The following is a 13,072-nucleotide window of genomic DNA, read 5'->3' as shown; positions in this document are numbered from 1 at the left end:
TGGATCTACTGTAGGTGGAAGACTGAGGTTTTGCAGAGTTTTTTTGTGGCTTATCTGTTACCTGCAGCGCTATAATAATGGCAACACACTTACATTGTCAAAAAGTGACTAGTGATAGCCGCTCCCTCTGCGAGTGGGTGCTCAGCGTAAAACACCTTGAGCCTTGATGGCTCAGAGAATGGATGCTCAACACTTTCTGACACGTCATGGTGCGCACCCAAAGGCCATTAGTCACTTCTGAAATAGTAGACCATGGCACCTGAATTAAAGATTATTAAATATTACCAACATCTACAAAAACTTTCAGTTTCTTGGAGGAAGAGCAGAAATGATGGCTCATTTGGGAAGGTTTGATGAAGATACCCCCAGCACCCACTGGAAAGAGATTTGCAGCAGTTAGCAAAATGTCATTAATGTCTAACACCACGATGACTAGTCAAAAATTCTACTATAACCTAGGTGTGGTAAGAAAATGAACCTCTTCCAATGTTTCTCCACTGGAATTAGGGCATTTTTGCATTAAACCCCCCTCTTTCCCAGACCTAGCCAAACTACTCTTTAGGCTATTTTACAGGGAGGAGTTGGCCTTTTGTATGTACACACATACAGTGAGGGTGGGGGCATGTAGGCACTACTGCAGTACAAATGATTAATAATAATTAGGTGTGTATGTGCTTACAAATTAAGAAGGTAGTGAACAGAAAGAAAATGAATTGCTTAGTCCTGCTTAAATATCTTTTAAGGGCTACTAATATATTGACTTCTTGGTTTACAGGGGACGAACAACAGAATGGTACAACAGGGTTTTTGGTCATATGTGTGCTGCAGAACTGATGAGGATAAAAGACTCCTTCAAACCTCTCAGTAATGACACAAAGGAAACGAAAATCTAAAGCACCTGGTTCTAAACAGAGGCTGGTGCTGAGGAAAGAACTGCTCCTCTGCTATCATTTTAAAAGCTACAGACTCAAGAGACTTGCCTATATTTTAAAACTAATAAACCAAGAAGTAATTTGTAATGGCATATAAATGTAATGTAAAATAGTAATTTTATAAAGCTGCTCCCCCCCTCCCCCCCCCAGTTTCAGGAAGCTGTTCTTGAACTGGCTGCACAGGTAGCTAAAAGGTCAAATGTGTATATATACAAAGTTATAAAATGCAGTTGTTACATCCAGGAAAGACAAAATATGCTGGTTCAAAATTATAGTTATAAAGTAAATTATTAAACTAAGAACATGGTATTTTTCCAAATACGCATTAAGTATTTTATAAGATGTAGACTTTTATGTATTGTAGAGCATTATGTCTCTTGAAATTTCTTTTTATTGAATAAGGTGGTGGAGATGTGAAGTTAATTTTAACCTCTTTACAGTTGAAAATAGGGCTGAAAACCTATGCCTTTTACTAGAGGCAGCTAAATACTTTAGCATATGCTGTTAACTCTTCATACTTCCTTTTTACATAATAGGAAACCAAATCTGGCGGGGGTGGTTGTTTAATGTTATGGGTAGAGTTCCTGCACTTGAGAGCGTTGCCTACTTTCCCCATGTTGAAGCTTTAGGAATACATTTCAATTGTTAACTAAAGGCCATAAGCCAAGCTAAATTCTCAGCAGAAATTATGTGACTGGCCTAGCAGAAACTGGTTTTTTAATGTAACCTTCAACTTAAGTCACTTGAGCTCAATCATAAGCATTGTGCTTGTTTACTGAACTGCAATCATGGTTAAACATTCCTTTTGTACATTTAATAAGCTGCTCATCATGAAAGCCAAAAAGTGTGTGTACACAGATAATTAAGGTGCTACTCCTAGGGTTAAATCTTTTATTCAGCTGTGGAGTGAGGGTTGAGTCTTTTGTTAGTTGTTCCTGTGAAACTAACTTGCCCTGGATTTATGATGTTTTGGAACTTATTCGCAGTTGCATTTGTGATTAAAGAGTTGCTTAGGTATATGCCATGCAATGTTACATCCTTACACACGGAGGGTGGTGTGAATGTTATCAGTGTCTTACCAACACCTAGTAGAAGTTCTGACCAAGACGGTGATTGTGAAATGCTCTGGGAGAGATTATAAAAATAGAAAACTGAGTAGTAATGGAAGACTTCAACTGTCCCCACGTTGACTGGATACAGGTCAAAGACACAGTTTTCTGACACCACAAATGACTGCTTCCTTGAGCAGCTAGTTCTGGAACCCAGAAGGGGAGAGGCAAGTGTTGATTTAGTCCTAAATTGAGCACGTGCTTTGGTCAAAGAGGTGAAAGGTTTGCTGAGAGCAACCATAATATAAATTTAACAGTGTTGGGGGAGACACACAAAGAAGCCCATCACAGTAGCATTTAACTTTAGAAAAGGGAATTACATAAAAAATAAGGAAGCTAGTTAAATGGAAATTAAAAGGTACAGCCACAAAAGTGAATTGTGTGCAAGGGGCATGGAAACTTTTTTAAAACACCATACGTGTGGCACCAAATTCAGAAAAAACAGTAAGAGGACCAACAAAGTAAAAGTGATAAAAAGCAAAAAGGCACCCTTTAAAAATTGGAAGTCAAATCCTGCTGAGGAGAACAGAAAGGAACCTAAACTTTTTTTGCTGTGTGTTTCAAATTCTTCTTTTGACTGTTAACTTGCCAGAGTTTAAGAACATCAGAATCAGGAAGACTGGAGGAGCAAGGCGTTAAAGGAGCACACGAAGAAGAGAAGGCTCTTGTCAAGAAGCTAAGTGACTCCTTTGACTCAGTCTTTACGGATGTGAGCGATTGGTGACAATGCTGAGGAACTGCCCCAGCATGAAGTGGCAAGAGAGGAGGTTTTCTGGAACAAAGTGATAAATTAAACAGTAATAAGTCAGCAGGCTTTCAGTGAAGAGTTGTGAAGGACCTCAAATAGGAAATTGCGAAGGGTGGTATGTAACCTACTTAAATCAGCGTCTGTACCAGCTGACTTGAGGCTAGCTAATGTGACAACCATTTTTTTTAAAAGGCTGTAGTGGTGAGCCAGGCAATTACAGGCTGGAAAGACTAACTTCAGTACCAGGCAAACTGAGTGAAACTATAGAAAAGAACAAAATTAGCAGACACACAGATAAACACAAGCTGTTACAGAAGAGTCAACAGGGCTTTTGTAACAGGAAATGAGACCTCCCCAATCTACTGGAATTCTTTGAGGGTGAGCCAGTTGATAAAATACTTTAATGAGGTCCTTCACCAAAAGACTCACAAGAGAGTCATGGGATAAGAGGGAAGGGCCCCTAGTGGATCAATAACTGGTTAAAACACAGAACCGAAGGGTAGGAATAAATGGCTAATTTTCAGAAAGGAGCAAGGTAAAGAGTGGTGTCTCCCAGGGTGCTGTATGGGGACCATTCCAACATGAACAATGAGGTGACAAAATTTGCAGATCAGACAATGAAGAGTTACAAAGGGCTTTTACTGATCTACACAACAAAAATGGCAGATGAAATTGGGAAATATATGCCCATCTCTACACACAACATTAGCTGTTACCAGAGACCTTAGATGGATTGTTCGGTTAGCTTTTTTTGACTGCTACTGTACAGTGAGCAGCTGTTTTCAATGTCTGAGGAAAGGAATAGATAATACCACTATATCCATTTATGGCATGCCCACATCTTGAATACTGCATGCAGGGCTGGTCACCCCATTGCAAAAAAAGAGAGATTAGAATTGGAAAAGGTACAGTGAATGGCCACAAAAACAATTAGGGGTATGGAACAGCTTCCTAGGAGGAGAGATTAAAAAGAGTGGGACTGTTCAGTAAAGAAAGCAGACAGCTACGAGGCGCATATGATAAATCATGAATGGGGTGGAGAAAGGGAAGTGTTGTTTATTCCTTCACGTAACTGAGGGGGCCCCCAATGAAATTAATAGGCAGCACGTTTAAAGAAAAGCAAGTTATTCTTCACATGACTCAGAATCAAGCTATGGAACGTACATTGTGACGGCCAAAACAATGCTAACAGGGTTCAAAGGAAGAACATAATACGTTCATGGAGAATAGGTCCATCTATGGCATGTTCTGTGTGTCCCTAGCCTCGTTTTGCCACAAGCAAAAAAAGAGATGGGTCACTCATTGCTTGCTTGCTCTGTTCAGGCCCTCTGAAGCATTGGACACTGTCAGAAGACAGGCTGCTGGGCTCACTGGACCACTAGGCTGACCCAGTATAAGACTTACCTGCACCCACAATAATGCTGCTTTACCATTTTGCTCTTAAACCCCAGTGAAAACTGGACTCTAGGCCCCACATGCTCATAGAATGCTGCCAGATTAACTTTATTGCAGCACTGGAAATGTAGGTAGTGACAAGTTTTCCTGAGCTGGAGATTAAAAATGTAAAAGCTCTGTTACCAGCTGCTAACAAGTCACACAGCTAAACCTGGAGCCGTGCTTGGAGATAATTTTGCACAACTTCGGATCTAAATCCAGTACACAGCATCCTATTCTAAATGCTAGTGCAGCTTTTTTTTTTTTTTTTTAAAGCAACCCAGACATCTTAAACATTTAGATGTAAGCACAAACAATGACAACGCATGTAGCAATATATGGTCAGGGATGCCATACTGAATTTTGTAAGAGGTACAGCAAGTGACTTTAAAAAACAAATCACTCCGTAATATGTAAGCTTTAGAAAGTCCAGTGTACCATACTTAAAAGTGAGAGAGGTTAGTGTTGGGCAATAGCAGCTAATGATTTTAAATGCTCGGAGAGGAAACTCTTTGTTGGGCTGGAGGTATACTAGGTGGCAGTATAAGCAGGGTCTTTATTTCTAGATTACAATAGTTTAGTTAAACAAAAAAACCCCTTAGACTTCAGTGGCACAGTTGTAGATGCAGAACGTAGATGTGCCAACTGCTAGTAACGTATGGAGGCTTTGCCACATCCCTGTGCCCTACGTAAGTATTAGAAACAGTGTTTTAACTGTCTTCTTTCTAGGCACTGATAAGTGAGACTGCGTTTAAGACAAGCGATGGGTGAAACTACTTTAGCTCTATAGTACTAAGGTGCAAAACAGGCACAGGTTCAACTGAACTTCACTCCCATTTTCCTTCAAAATTAGCTTAAGGTACTGTACTAAAATAAGCTAAATCTTTGCCTCCCCTGTGGCTCTTTGTGATTTAATTGTAGTTAATAAAATAAGAATATTTGGTCAGTCCTTTTGCTGTGAGACTAATATAAATAAAAACTAAATATTTCCCCGCATACTGTTTAAATATGAATATATAGTAAATGAAACAATAACTTTGCACTACTATGGCTCTTTGGCTCCTGCACCCCTGGTGATCTGAGTATCACTGGTGTGTCTGCAACTGCATCTTTCCAAAGAATTAAGCTATTGAAAAACACGTACATGAGGCTATGCAATGTAGTGCGCATAGGGCAGCCTCGGGTACCAGAGCTTTATATATTTTGAAAGTCTGGAATTTTAATATGCATATGAATTTAACCACTTTCCTCAGATTTGTATTTACTCAGTTTTCTTCCTTTTCTGTAAATACTTTTGGTTGAAATATTCAGATTGTAATAGCCTGGACAAAGCACCTCTAATAAAGGTGCAGCCCTCGAACACTTATCAGCTCTGTCCTCTCTCTTTGTCTCTCTTCCAGGTTACTGATGCATTCTTGACCTTGTTTTTTTAGGTACCTATTCAGCATGCGATATATAAATTCAGGCACCTGTGTGTAAGAGTTGCATGTCCTTTAAAACATCACACTGACAATATGCCACCCACGTACAGGGCAGCATACACAAGTTCAATCCACACAATGTTAGCAATTTTTTATTTTTAAAGTAGGGTTTGAATAAGACTCCACTATGACAGCTAAGAAAACTAGTTTAGTAAAATACAAGAGGCCCAAGTGCAGAAGTAGTTACATCTTCTGGACTGGTTTGATGCCCAGGATGTCAAACCCTTTGGCCATAATGGCAGCTGTTGCTTCACACAGCAACATTCTCCACATGTTCACCTTCACTATCGTTCCTGGAGAAGAAAGAAAAATAGTGCAAGCTTGAATTAGATGGTCAGGAAGCATCACAGATTACACATTACAGTCACTGCATTTGTGCTATTTCCATGATGTAGTACAGTTGGAATTATGTAGCTTCCATTACACTAAAAGGGACTGGTAAAAACACACTATTTAATACACTCAGGTGCTACGGCAAGTAGCATTTTCACAAGAGATGATCGATCACTAGTGCCCACTCTCTTCTCTACTTGAGAGAGTTTTGTTACATGTGCTAGCACTTGGAAACCTCATCTTATTCTGAACACTTTTATAGCTATGGTGAATTTCTTTTTTAAATATAAATGGGAACGGTTGGGTTTTCTGTAAAGCAGAGACAGAGCAGCCAGTGTGGCCACAGACAGCCCTCCTTCAAACACAGCAATAGCTCTGTTTTTTGAATAGACCAAGACATGCACTTGTTCATAAAAATCAGTAACACTGGTCACACAAACTAGATATGATTTACTATTAGCAATAGCTTTGCAGAAACAACAACAAAAAGCTGCCTTGACATGCTTGTGCATTTGTTATCTTGCATCCAAGAATGACTGGAGTAACAGCATCCTTAACACAAAGTTAAGACTCCCCATGCCTGGATGTTATGGCCTTTCAGCCTGGAATGCTGGTACAAACCTGATCAACTGTATCATTAGAATTCTCCAATTACAACCTCACAGAGATGTGCTCACTGCAAGCAAGTTTAAGGGATGCACTCACCAGTTTGCCTGTCTTTTTCCACACAGTAACAGTTATCGTAGAACTCTGTGAAGGTGGTGGCCAGCTCATAGAGGTAGTCACAGAGTGTGTGTAATAAGAGATCATCCAAAATCTTCTGCAGAATCTCAGGGAATCTCAAAATGCATTTGCCCAGTTTCCACTCCTTTTCGTGGTCCAGTAATATCTTTGTTTCTCTAGCTGCCTTCTGCAGCATCTCTTCATCAATGTTGGCCAGACGTGCTATAGATCTGACAAAAAAAAAAAAAAAAAAAAAAACAGCCCAGCATTGGTCATGCTTATGTATGGAATTTTGCAACAGGATTGAAGGGCCAAAAGCAAAGGGGTTCTGATTTGAATGATCTAGCTACGGAGTGGTAACTTGAATGGATATTAGAAAACAGCCTGAATTGCCTAGAAAAATATTCAGTTTCAGTACATTGCAAGAACATAGGCAATCAATGCAGGAGGCATGCACTGGGTGGAGGAATTAGTGCACGGAAGCAGCAAGGGACTGGACACGCATTCAAGAGGAAGAGTGGATGAGAAGCTAAAAGGTGACCAGGCACTGATATGGGAAGAAGCCTGGGGGCTCAAGTGTATGTGGGGGCTGTGGAAAAAAAGCGGGAAAGCAGTAATAGATGGGAGGGGGAAACAGGGACAGGTACCCAAAAGAGGTGGTGGTGCACAGTTCCCTTGTGAGAGTGGGCTATGTAATTATTAATAAGCCTATACAAATATTCATTTAGGAGAGAGCACTACCCTGTAATGTCACTCAGAGATGCCTGCCTGGAAAACTTCTCCACACAGACCTGCCCTTTCTGAGGGAGAAAGTTGACTATGTTCACTAAGTAGGCTCCATCTAGACATGAAGGCAGAAAACAAGACAATGGCCACACTGCTAGAAAAATTAGATACGCTCGCCCTCCAGCTGGAAGGACAGCCTGCAGTGGCTGGCCAAGGAGGAGTTCCACTTCCACGCCCTCTCAGAACACATAGGGCTTAGATCACAGCGCACCCCACCTGCTAATACTGAGAACAGATTTACCAAGGCAGATGAAGTGTCAGCCCAGCACAAAGTTCAGGCTAAGCTGTTATGAAGCATGGCAGATATTTTACACTAAACAAGGCAGAGCTTTTCAGAGGGGTCCAGCTAGACTCCTCCTTTGGCATTTAAGGATATCATCAGGGCAAGCAGTTCGGGAAAGAAAATGAAACAGGCTTAAGGCCCCAAACACAAATAATTTTTTTGGTTTTTTTTGAGTAAGCGGCAGGAGAGCAAGGGAGACCACAGCTGAGATTTCCCTAGGAATTCTGTTATTTTTAGTTAATAAAAGATGGAATAGACATATTACACTTTTTGCAATCTGAAGGGCAACTCATTTTAAGCTTGGTTTTAAAGCAACCAAAATACCCTTGAACTACCTGATTCGAGTGAAGGCATAGAGCAAGTAAGCAGCTGTATTTCCTCGGTCATCCAACATTTTATCAAAAGAAAAGATGTAATCATTCATTCTGTTATGGGAAAGGTCAGCGTATTTAATGCAGCCAAAAGCAACTGATGTCTGGGCAGCCTTCAGTTCTTCTTCAGTTAAGACCTATAGAAGACCAAAAAGAAAAAAAAATAAAAACAAGTTGTAACCATTCTGTCTCCCACATAGCATGCTTTGCTTCACCACAAACCCAGAGAAATGGAAAGGCCTCAGCAGGAAATATTCTAGAGGCACCAGCCAAGTAACATGCTGGGGGAAAACATGATCAACTCATGGACTTTGACTCTGCTTTTTCCAGAGGGAAATTAACTAGTTAGAACCCATTTCAAAGCACTGATGATTGTTCAGCCAAATTTGCTTATCCCTTAAGTGAATTTTCTATTTCATCAAGGCTTACTATAAAGTGGACACCTAGATTATCTGGAAACAGAGCAGGATCAGCACAACACTTCCTGCTGCCAAAGAAGTCCCATGCAGGTGTCATTCCTGTGACACTTAAAACTGAGGCCCTGTCTTCTGTGCATGGACAGCAAGATTAGTGCCTGGGCCCAGGGCCTTTAACCAAAATGTCAGCTGGTTGTGGCCCCCCACCTAATTAGTGGTGAAGTTGCATAGTGGGTAAAGTGCTTTGGAAGGTAGAAAATGCCATGTAACTGTAAATTAGTATTTTGCCCCACTGTCTGATTGACCTCAGAGAGGTTTAGGAACAGTTTAGCATGCTCTCCTATATTCTAAAGGGCATCCTTCCTTCCCCATCACCATAACAGTATGGTCTGAAAGTTTCGACTTGTGTTCCAGAAAATGAGGATCTCTTCAAAATGAGATCACCTCCCATAGTGGAACACAGTATGTACCAAGGCGACACAGTTGAAGGCTACGCAAGAGCAAACTGCCGTGCTATGCATTTTTGAAGCTATTTTGAGGCTGTTGAAATCAGAGGGTGATTTGTCCACAATTCAGGCACTGATATAGAATTCCATACCTTTGCGATTTTGGAGCCTCATGCGTGACCTGCTTTAATTCCAACAATTTAGCAAATAACTAGCTACAGCGCATAGGAGTTTAATCCCGCAGAGATTCCAGTACATATGCCACAAAGCCAATTCAGAGAGAGGAGAGGTTTGAGCCATGTTGGAGCTCCCATCAAGGCCACTGTCTCAACATACATCTTTGCTTAGGGAGGCAGCAAAGGCTGCGCTGTATGGAAAACCGCATTGAGTGGTTTGTGTTCTACCACCACCTGCTGGATCTTTAAGGAATCGGTTGTTTTCCCCCATTGCATCTCACCAGCATACAGTGGAGATTTAACGCTGTTTTACAATGCAGGAACTTCTCTAACCAGACAAGGAACACGACCTGCCCCAACCTTTTTTTTTTTTTTAATTGTTTCCACCAGGTGGCCACTCCTGACACTGGTATGGCTGCGGCAAGAGGCAGCTCTGCGAGTGCTAAGATGGGGTTCCTGGTGGACTGAATGTTCATTTTTAGTGTATCTACCTTTGCTCCCGCTCTTCTATGGCCTGTGACATCTCCTCACCTAACTAACCTCTCCTACCTATTCTAGCTGCCAAGAGAATGTTTGTCTCAAAAACAGGATCAAGTCCTGGAGTTGCTTACCATCCTCAACTCCCTGTTCGCTGGCTGTCCCTTTCCTACCCATCTCACACCCTGCCCCCTTCTAAACCTTGGCTCATATCTCATCCTTTTCCCTATTAAAAATCCCTGCTCTCCCAAAAGGTTCCTGGCCCCATGCTGGGGCAGTCTCCTACAACTCAGATTCCGAGCTGTTCCCGAAAAGCAGCTTGCTCAGCATTCTGCACCATTTTCAGGCAGAGCAAGGAGGGGTGCGGGGATGGCTACAGTAAATGCTTCCAGCACTGAAAGCTTTAACATCCTAATTTATTCTCCACGATCCAACTGTGCAATAAATATTCCAGGGCTTGCCACCAAAGGGAAAAAGCCGACAGTAGCTAGTGAGGAATACCTAGTGCACACATGTGGACCCTCTTACTGTGCACTAAGGGAGTCTTCTTGCACAGTAGCTTAAGGCATTTGAGAAGTACATTAAGCTAAACTGCCCAAGGGCATTCAGCATGTCCCCACGGACAGTAAGTGCAGAGTAGCTAGCGTGCTTTCAGTTCACACCCTAGCTTCCTGCCCACTAACTTCCCCATGCAGACAAGCCCGCGATATGTTTCAAAACTACAATATCCAGCCAGTGCTGAGGCGTTGCCTGCAGTCCAATCCTGCCGGCTCAAATGAGCTGTGATTAACTCAGAACTACACTAAATCCATTAGGAATTAGCATCAGTGTCTACTTCACAGTGCAGGGAAATTTAAGAGCTTCAGAGGTGGGGAGCCTTTCTTACTGGTGTCAGGAACAATTCCAGCCCGTAAAACAGAGCTGCTTGCTAATCACAACACGCCGTAGAATGGTAACACTGAAAATAAGCCCAGTGAGCAATGTGATGGAGGGGAAAGTCTTGCTCTGTATATATTTCCCTTGGATCCATTATACAGAAGCATCCAGTACATGATGAAACCCACCACATACTTGTTTCCAAGAAGAAAAGTAAGCCATCACAATTACCTTGTCACGCTCTTTGTCCTTCAGTTTGTCCATTGATCGTTTTAGCCCCTCTTCCAGTAGCTCAATGAGCCGCACTGTATCCCCTGAACGAGTTTTGAACTTTTTCCTGAAAGCACATAGACATGGCTCAATAGAAACCCCACGGCTCACAATCAGCTTGTATTGTAAGATTTAGTTATACAAGCCTCTGCAGAACTAAATTGTTCTAAATTAGAGGCTTACTAATAATTAGGATGCATCCGATGAAGTGAGCTGTAGCTCACGAAAGCTTATGCTCAAATAAATTGGTTAGTCTCTAAGGTGCCACAAGTACTCCTTTTCTTTTTGCGAATACAGACTAACACGGCTGTCACAAGCTATAAACACATTTGTTATGGAGTAGACAGAATAATCTTGTCAAACAAAATGCAATCTAAGCCCACAGTCTAGCCAGAATAATATATAAAATATTTTTCTTATGGAAAATAAATTCAGATTTCTTATTTTGCAATGAATAATGAAACACTGGTTTGCAATGTTAATTTAGACATACATGAACTTCATTTACAAGAAATCTGTTTTTTAAGATAGAATTTTCTCAAATAAAAACAGGGCAGAGCTAGTTTGTTTGGGATGGAAAAAGAGGTGGCTTTAAAAAAAACAACAACCAAAAAACCTGATTTGTTTAGATTCCAGAAAAATAGTGCACTTTTATAGAATAGTAACAGAATATATGGAAAGACAGTCACAGCAGACATGCAAAAAACTCATTATTAAGTGAACTTTGTTTTTTCATTATTTTAGATGTCAACATGTAAAGCAAAATTTTCAAAGTCCAAGTATTTGTATGATATTTGCATTTTAAGTCCTCATACAAGAATATGTCAAACAACGTGACAGGGTCTGCTGGAATCTGACCCTGAAAACTGCAATATGATCTGACTTCTTTTCTTTTTCTGTTGTCTGATGCTGAGACAGCCTGGCAAGTGTAATCACAGTATCCATTAAATGTACCATGAAATGGTCTATTCATTTAACTTACTTATCTTCTCCCAGTACCACTCCAAATGCAGCATGGACTACTCTGGTCACGGCAGGGTCATACCAGCCAATCATCTGACCTGCTGCATATACTGTCTGCAAGTGCACTGACTGCAAAGAAATAGAAAAATAAAAAGCAGTTGTCAACTGCATTTTCCAATTGTCTTTTTCCCATTAAGATTCTGGTATAAATACTGTAAAATGCTTTTGTACCAAGAGTGTTATTACAAGGAAAAATAAAGCTTCCCTAACTGATCACGTCCCCCTTTAGACTCATTGCACAGGACACTTGTAATGACGAAGCACTACTGTCATCAGTTTCTACAGACTATTCAGATTTTCAGAACGTATCCATGCCTGATACTTTTAAAGATCCCTCCCCAATTCTCGGTACAAGAGTGTGTGACAAGTGCATCACCGCTGCCTGCATTTTATAGTTCCCATTTAAGTGAATATAAATGCTGGTGAAAGGTACTCAACAGACAGCTCTGGAGACTCCACAGATAAGGCAAGGCAAGGCAAGGCATGAACAGTGACAGTGCAGGTTTTTAACACTCTCTCCAGCCATTCAGATTCAGCACTGACCTGGATGTGCGGATAGTTTTGTTTCCCGGAGTGTTAAATCCTTGGGCACTGCTGAGATGGCCGCGAGTCTAAACTGTGGTGACGAATTCTGTGATTGGCCCACAGCCCATCAGGAACTGGACTGTAATTACCAAATAATTTCACATAAGGGCCAATAAATAGCCATCAGGTGATAACACCTTCTAGCCCCTGTCCTCTAGGCTAGAGCGATATCTAGTGACTGACTGAAGAACAAAGCAGAGGTCGGGGTACTCACCTGCCCACTATCCACCACGTAAACAATGATATCAGCCTTTTCCTCAAATAGCCTTTGCTTAAGAGCAGCTAAGTCAGATGTATCATATGTGAAACCTCCATCTGACTTCATGATTGTTAAAGGAACAGAGCATCCTGGGACAAACACAATCTTCCGCCCGTCATCCATCTGTACAAATCCTAGGGAAAGAGGTCATTTGAGGGTAAGCATTCAAGAGAGATTTGCAGAAATATGCAAGTTGTTAGATGCTACATGTAAAAAGTGATAATGCTCTAAAGCTTGTGAAAGCCAGTTGCTCCTATCTATTCACATTCTACCCATTTTGTGCAGGTCTCATTAAATGCTTGATTTCTTAAAAAAACAAAAACACCACCAATCATCATTTGCAA

The 13,072-nt window shown here is 41.1% G+C and overlaps 2 protein-coding genes across 3 annotated transcripts in view; one reads left to right on the top strand and one right to left on the bottom strand.

Moving 5' to 3' along the window:
* Positions 1-5,540, top strand: part of LOC141992067 (rho GTPase-activating protein 7-like) — a 154,418-nt gene extending 148,878 nt beyond the window's left edge. For both annotated transcript variants that reach the window (XM_074960672.1, XM_074960673.1), the window contains exon 14: positions 776-5,540. In XM_074960672.1, the coding sequence (XP_074816773.1) occupies positions 776-893 (118 nt within the window). In that variant the 3' untranslated portion in view covers positions 894-5,540. The remainder of the gene's footprint in view (positions 1-775) is intronic.
* Positions 5,541-5,589: 49 nt separating this feature from the next.
* RARS1 (arginyl-tRNA synthetase 1) overlaps positions 5,590-13,072 on the bottom strand; it is a 28,788-nt gene continuing 21,305 nt past the window's right edge. Inside the window, exons 10-15 of the mRNA XM_074960674.1 lie at positions 12,684-12,862; positions 11,844-11,953; positions 10,823-10,928; positions 8,165-8,337; positions 6,743-6,990; positions 5,590-5,997 (exon numbers count right to left, since the gene is read on the bottom strand). Of these exons, the coding sequence (XP_074816775.1) occupies positions 5,888-5,997; positions 6,743-6,990; positions 8,165-8,337; positions 10,823-10,928; positions 11,844-11,953; positions 12,684-12,862 (926 nt within the window). The 3' untranslated portion in view covers positions 5,590-5,887. The remainder of the gene's footprint in view (positions 5,998-6,742; positions 6,991-8,164; positions 8,338-10,822; positions 10,929-11,843; positions 11,954-12,683; positions 12,863-13,072) is intronic.

Source organism: Natator depressus, chromosome 8, assembly GCF_965152275.1.
Source record: "Natator depressus isolate rNatDep1 chromosome 8, rNatDep2.hap1, whole genome shotgun sequence".
NCBI classification, from domain to species: Eukaryota; Metazoa; Chordata; order Testudines; family Cheloniidae; genus Natator; species Natator depressus.
The sequence above is the reverse complement of the archived record's forward strand: the minus strand, read 5'-3'. Positions and strand labels throughout refer to the sequence as shown.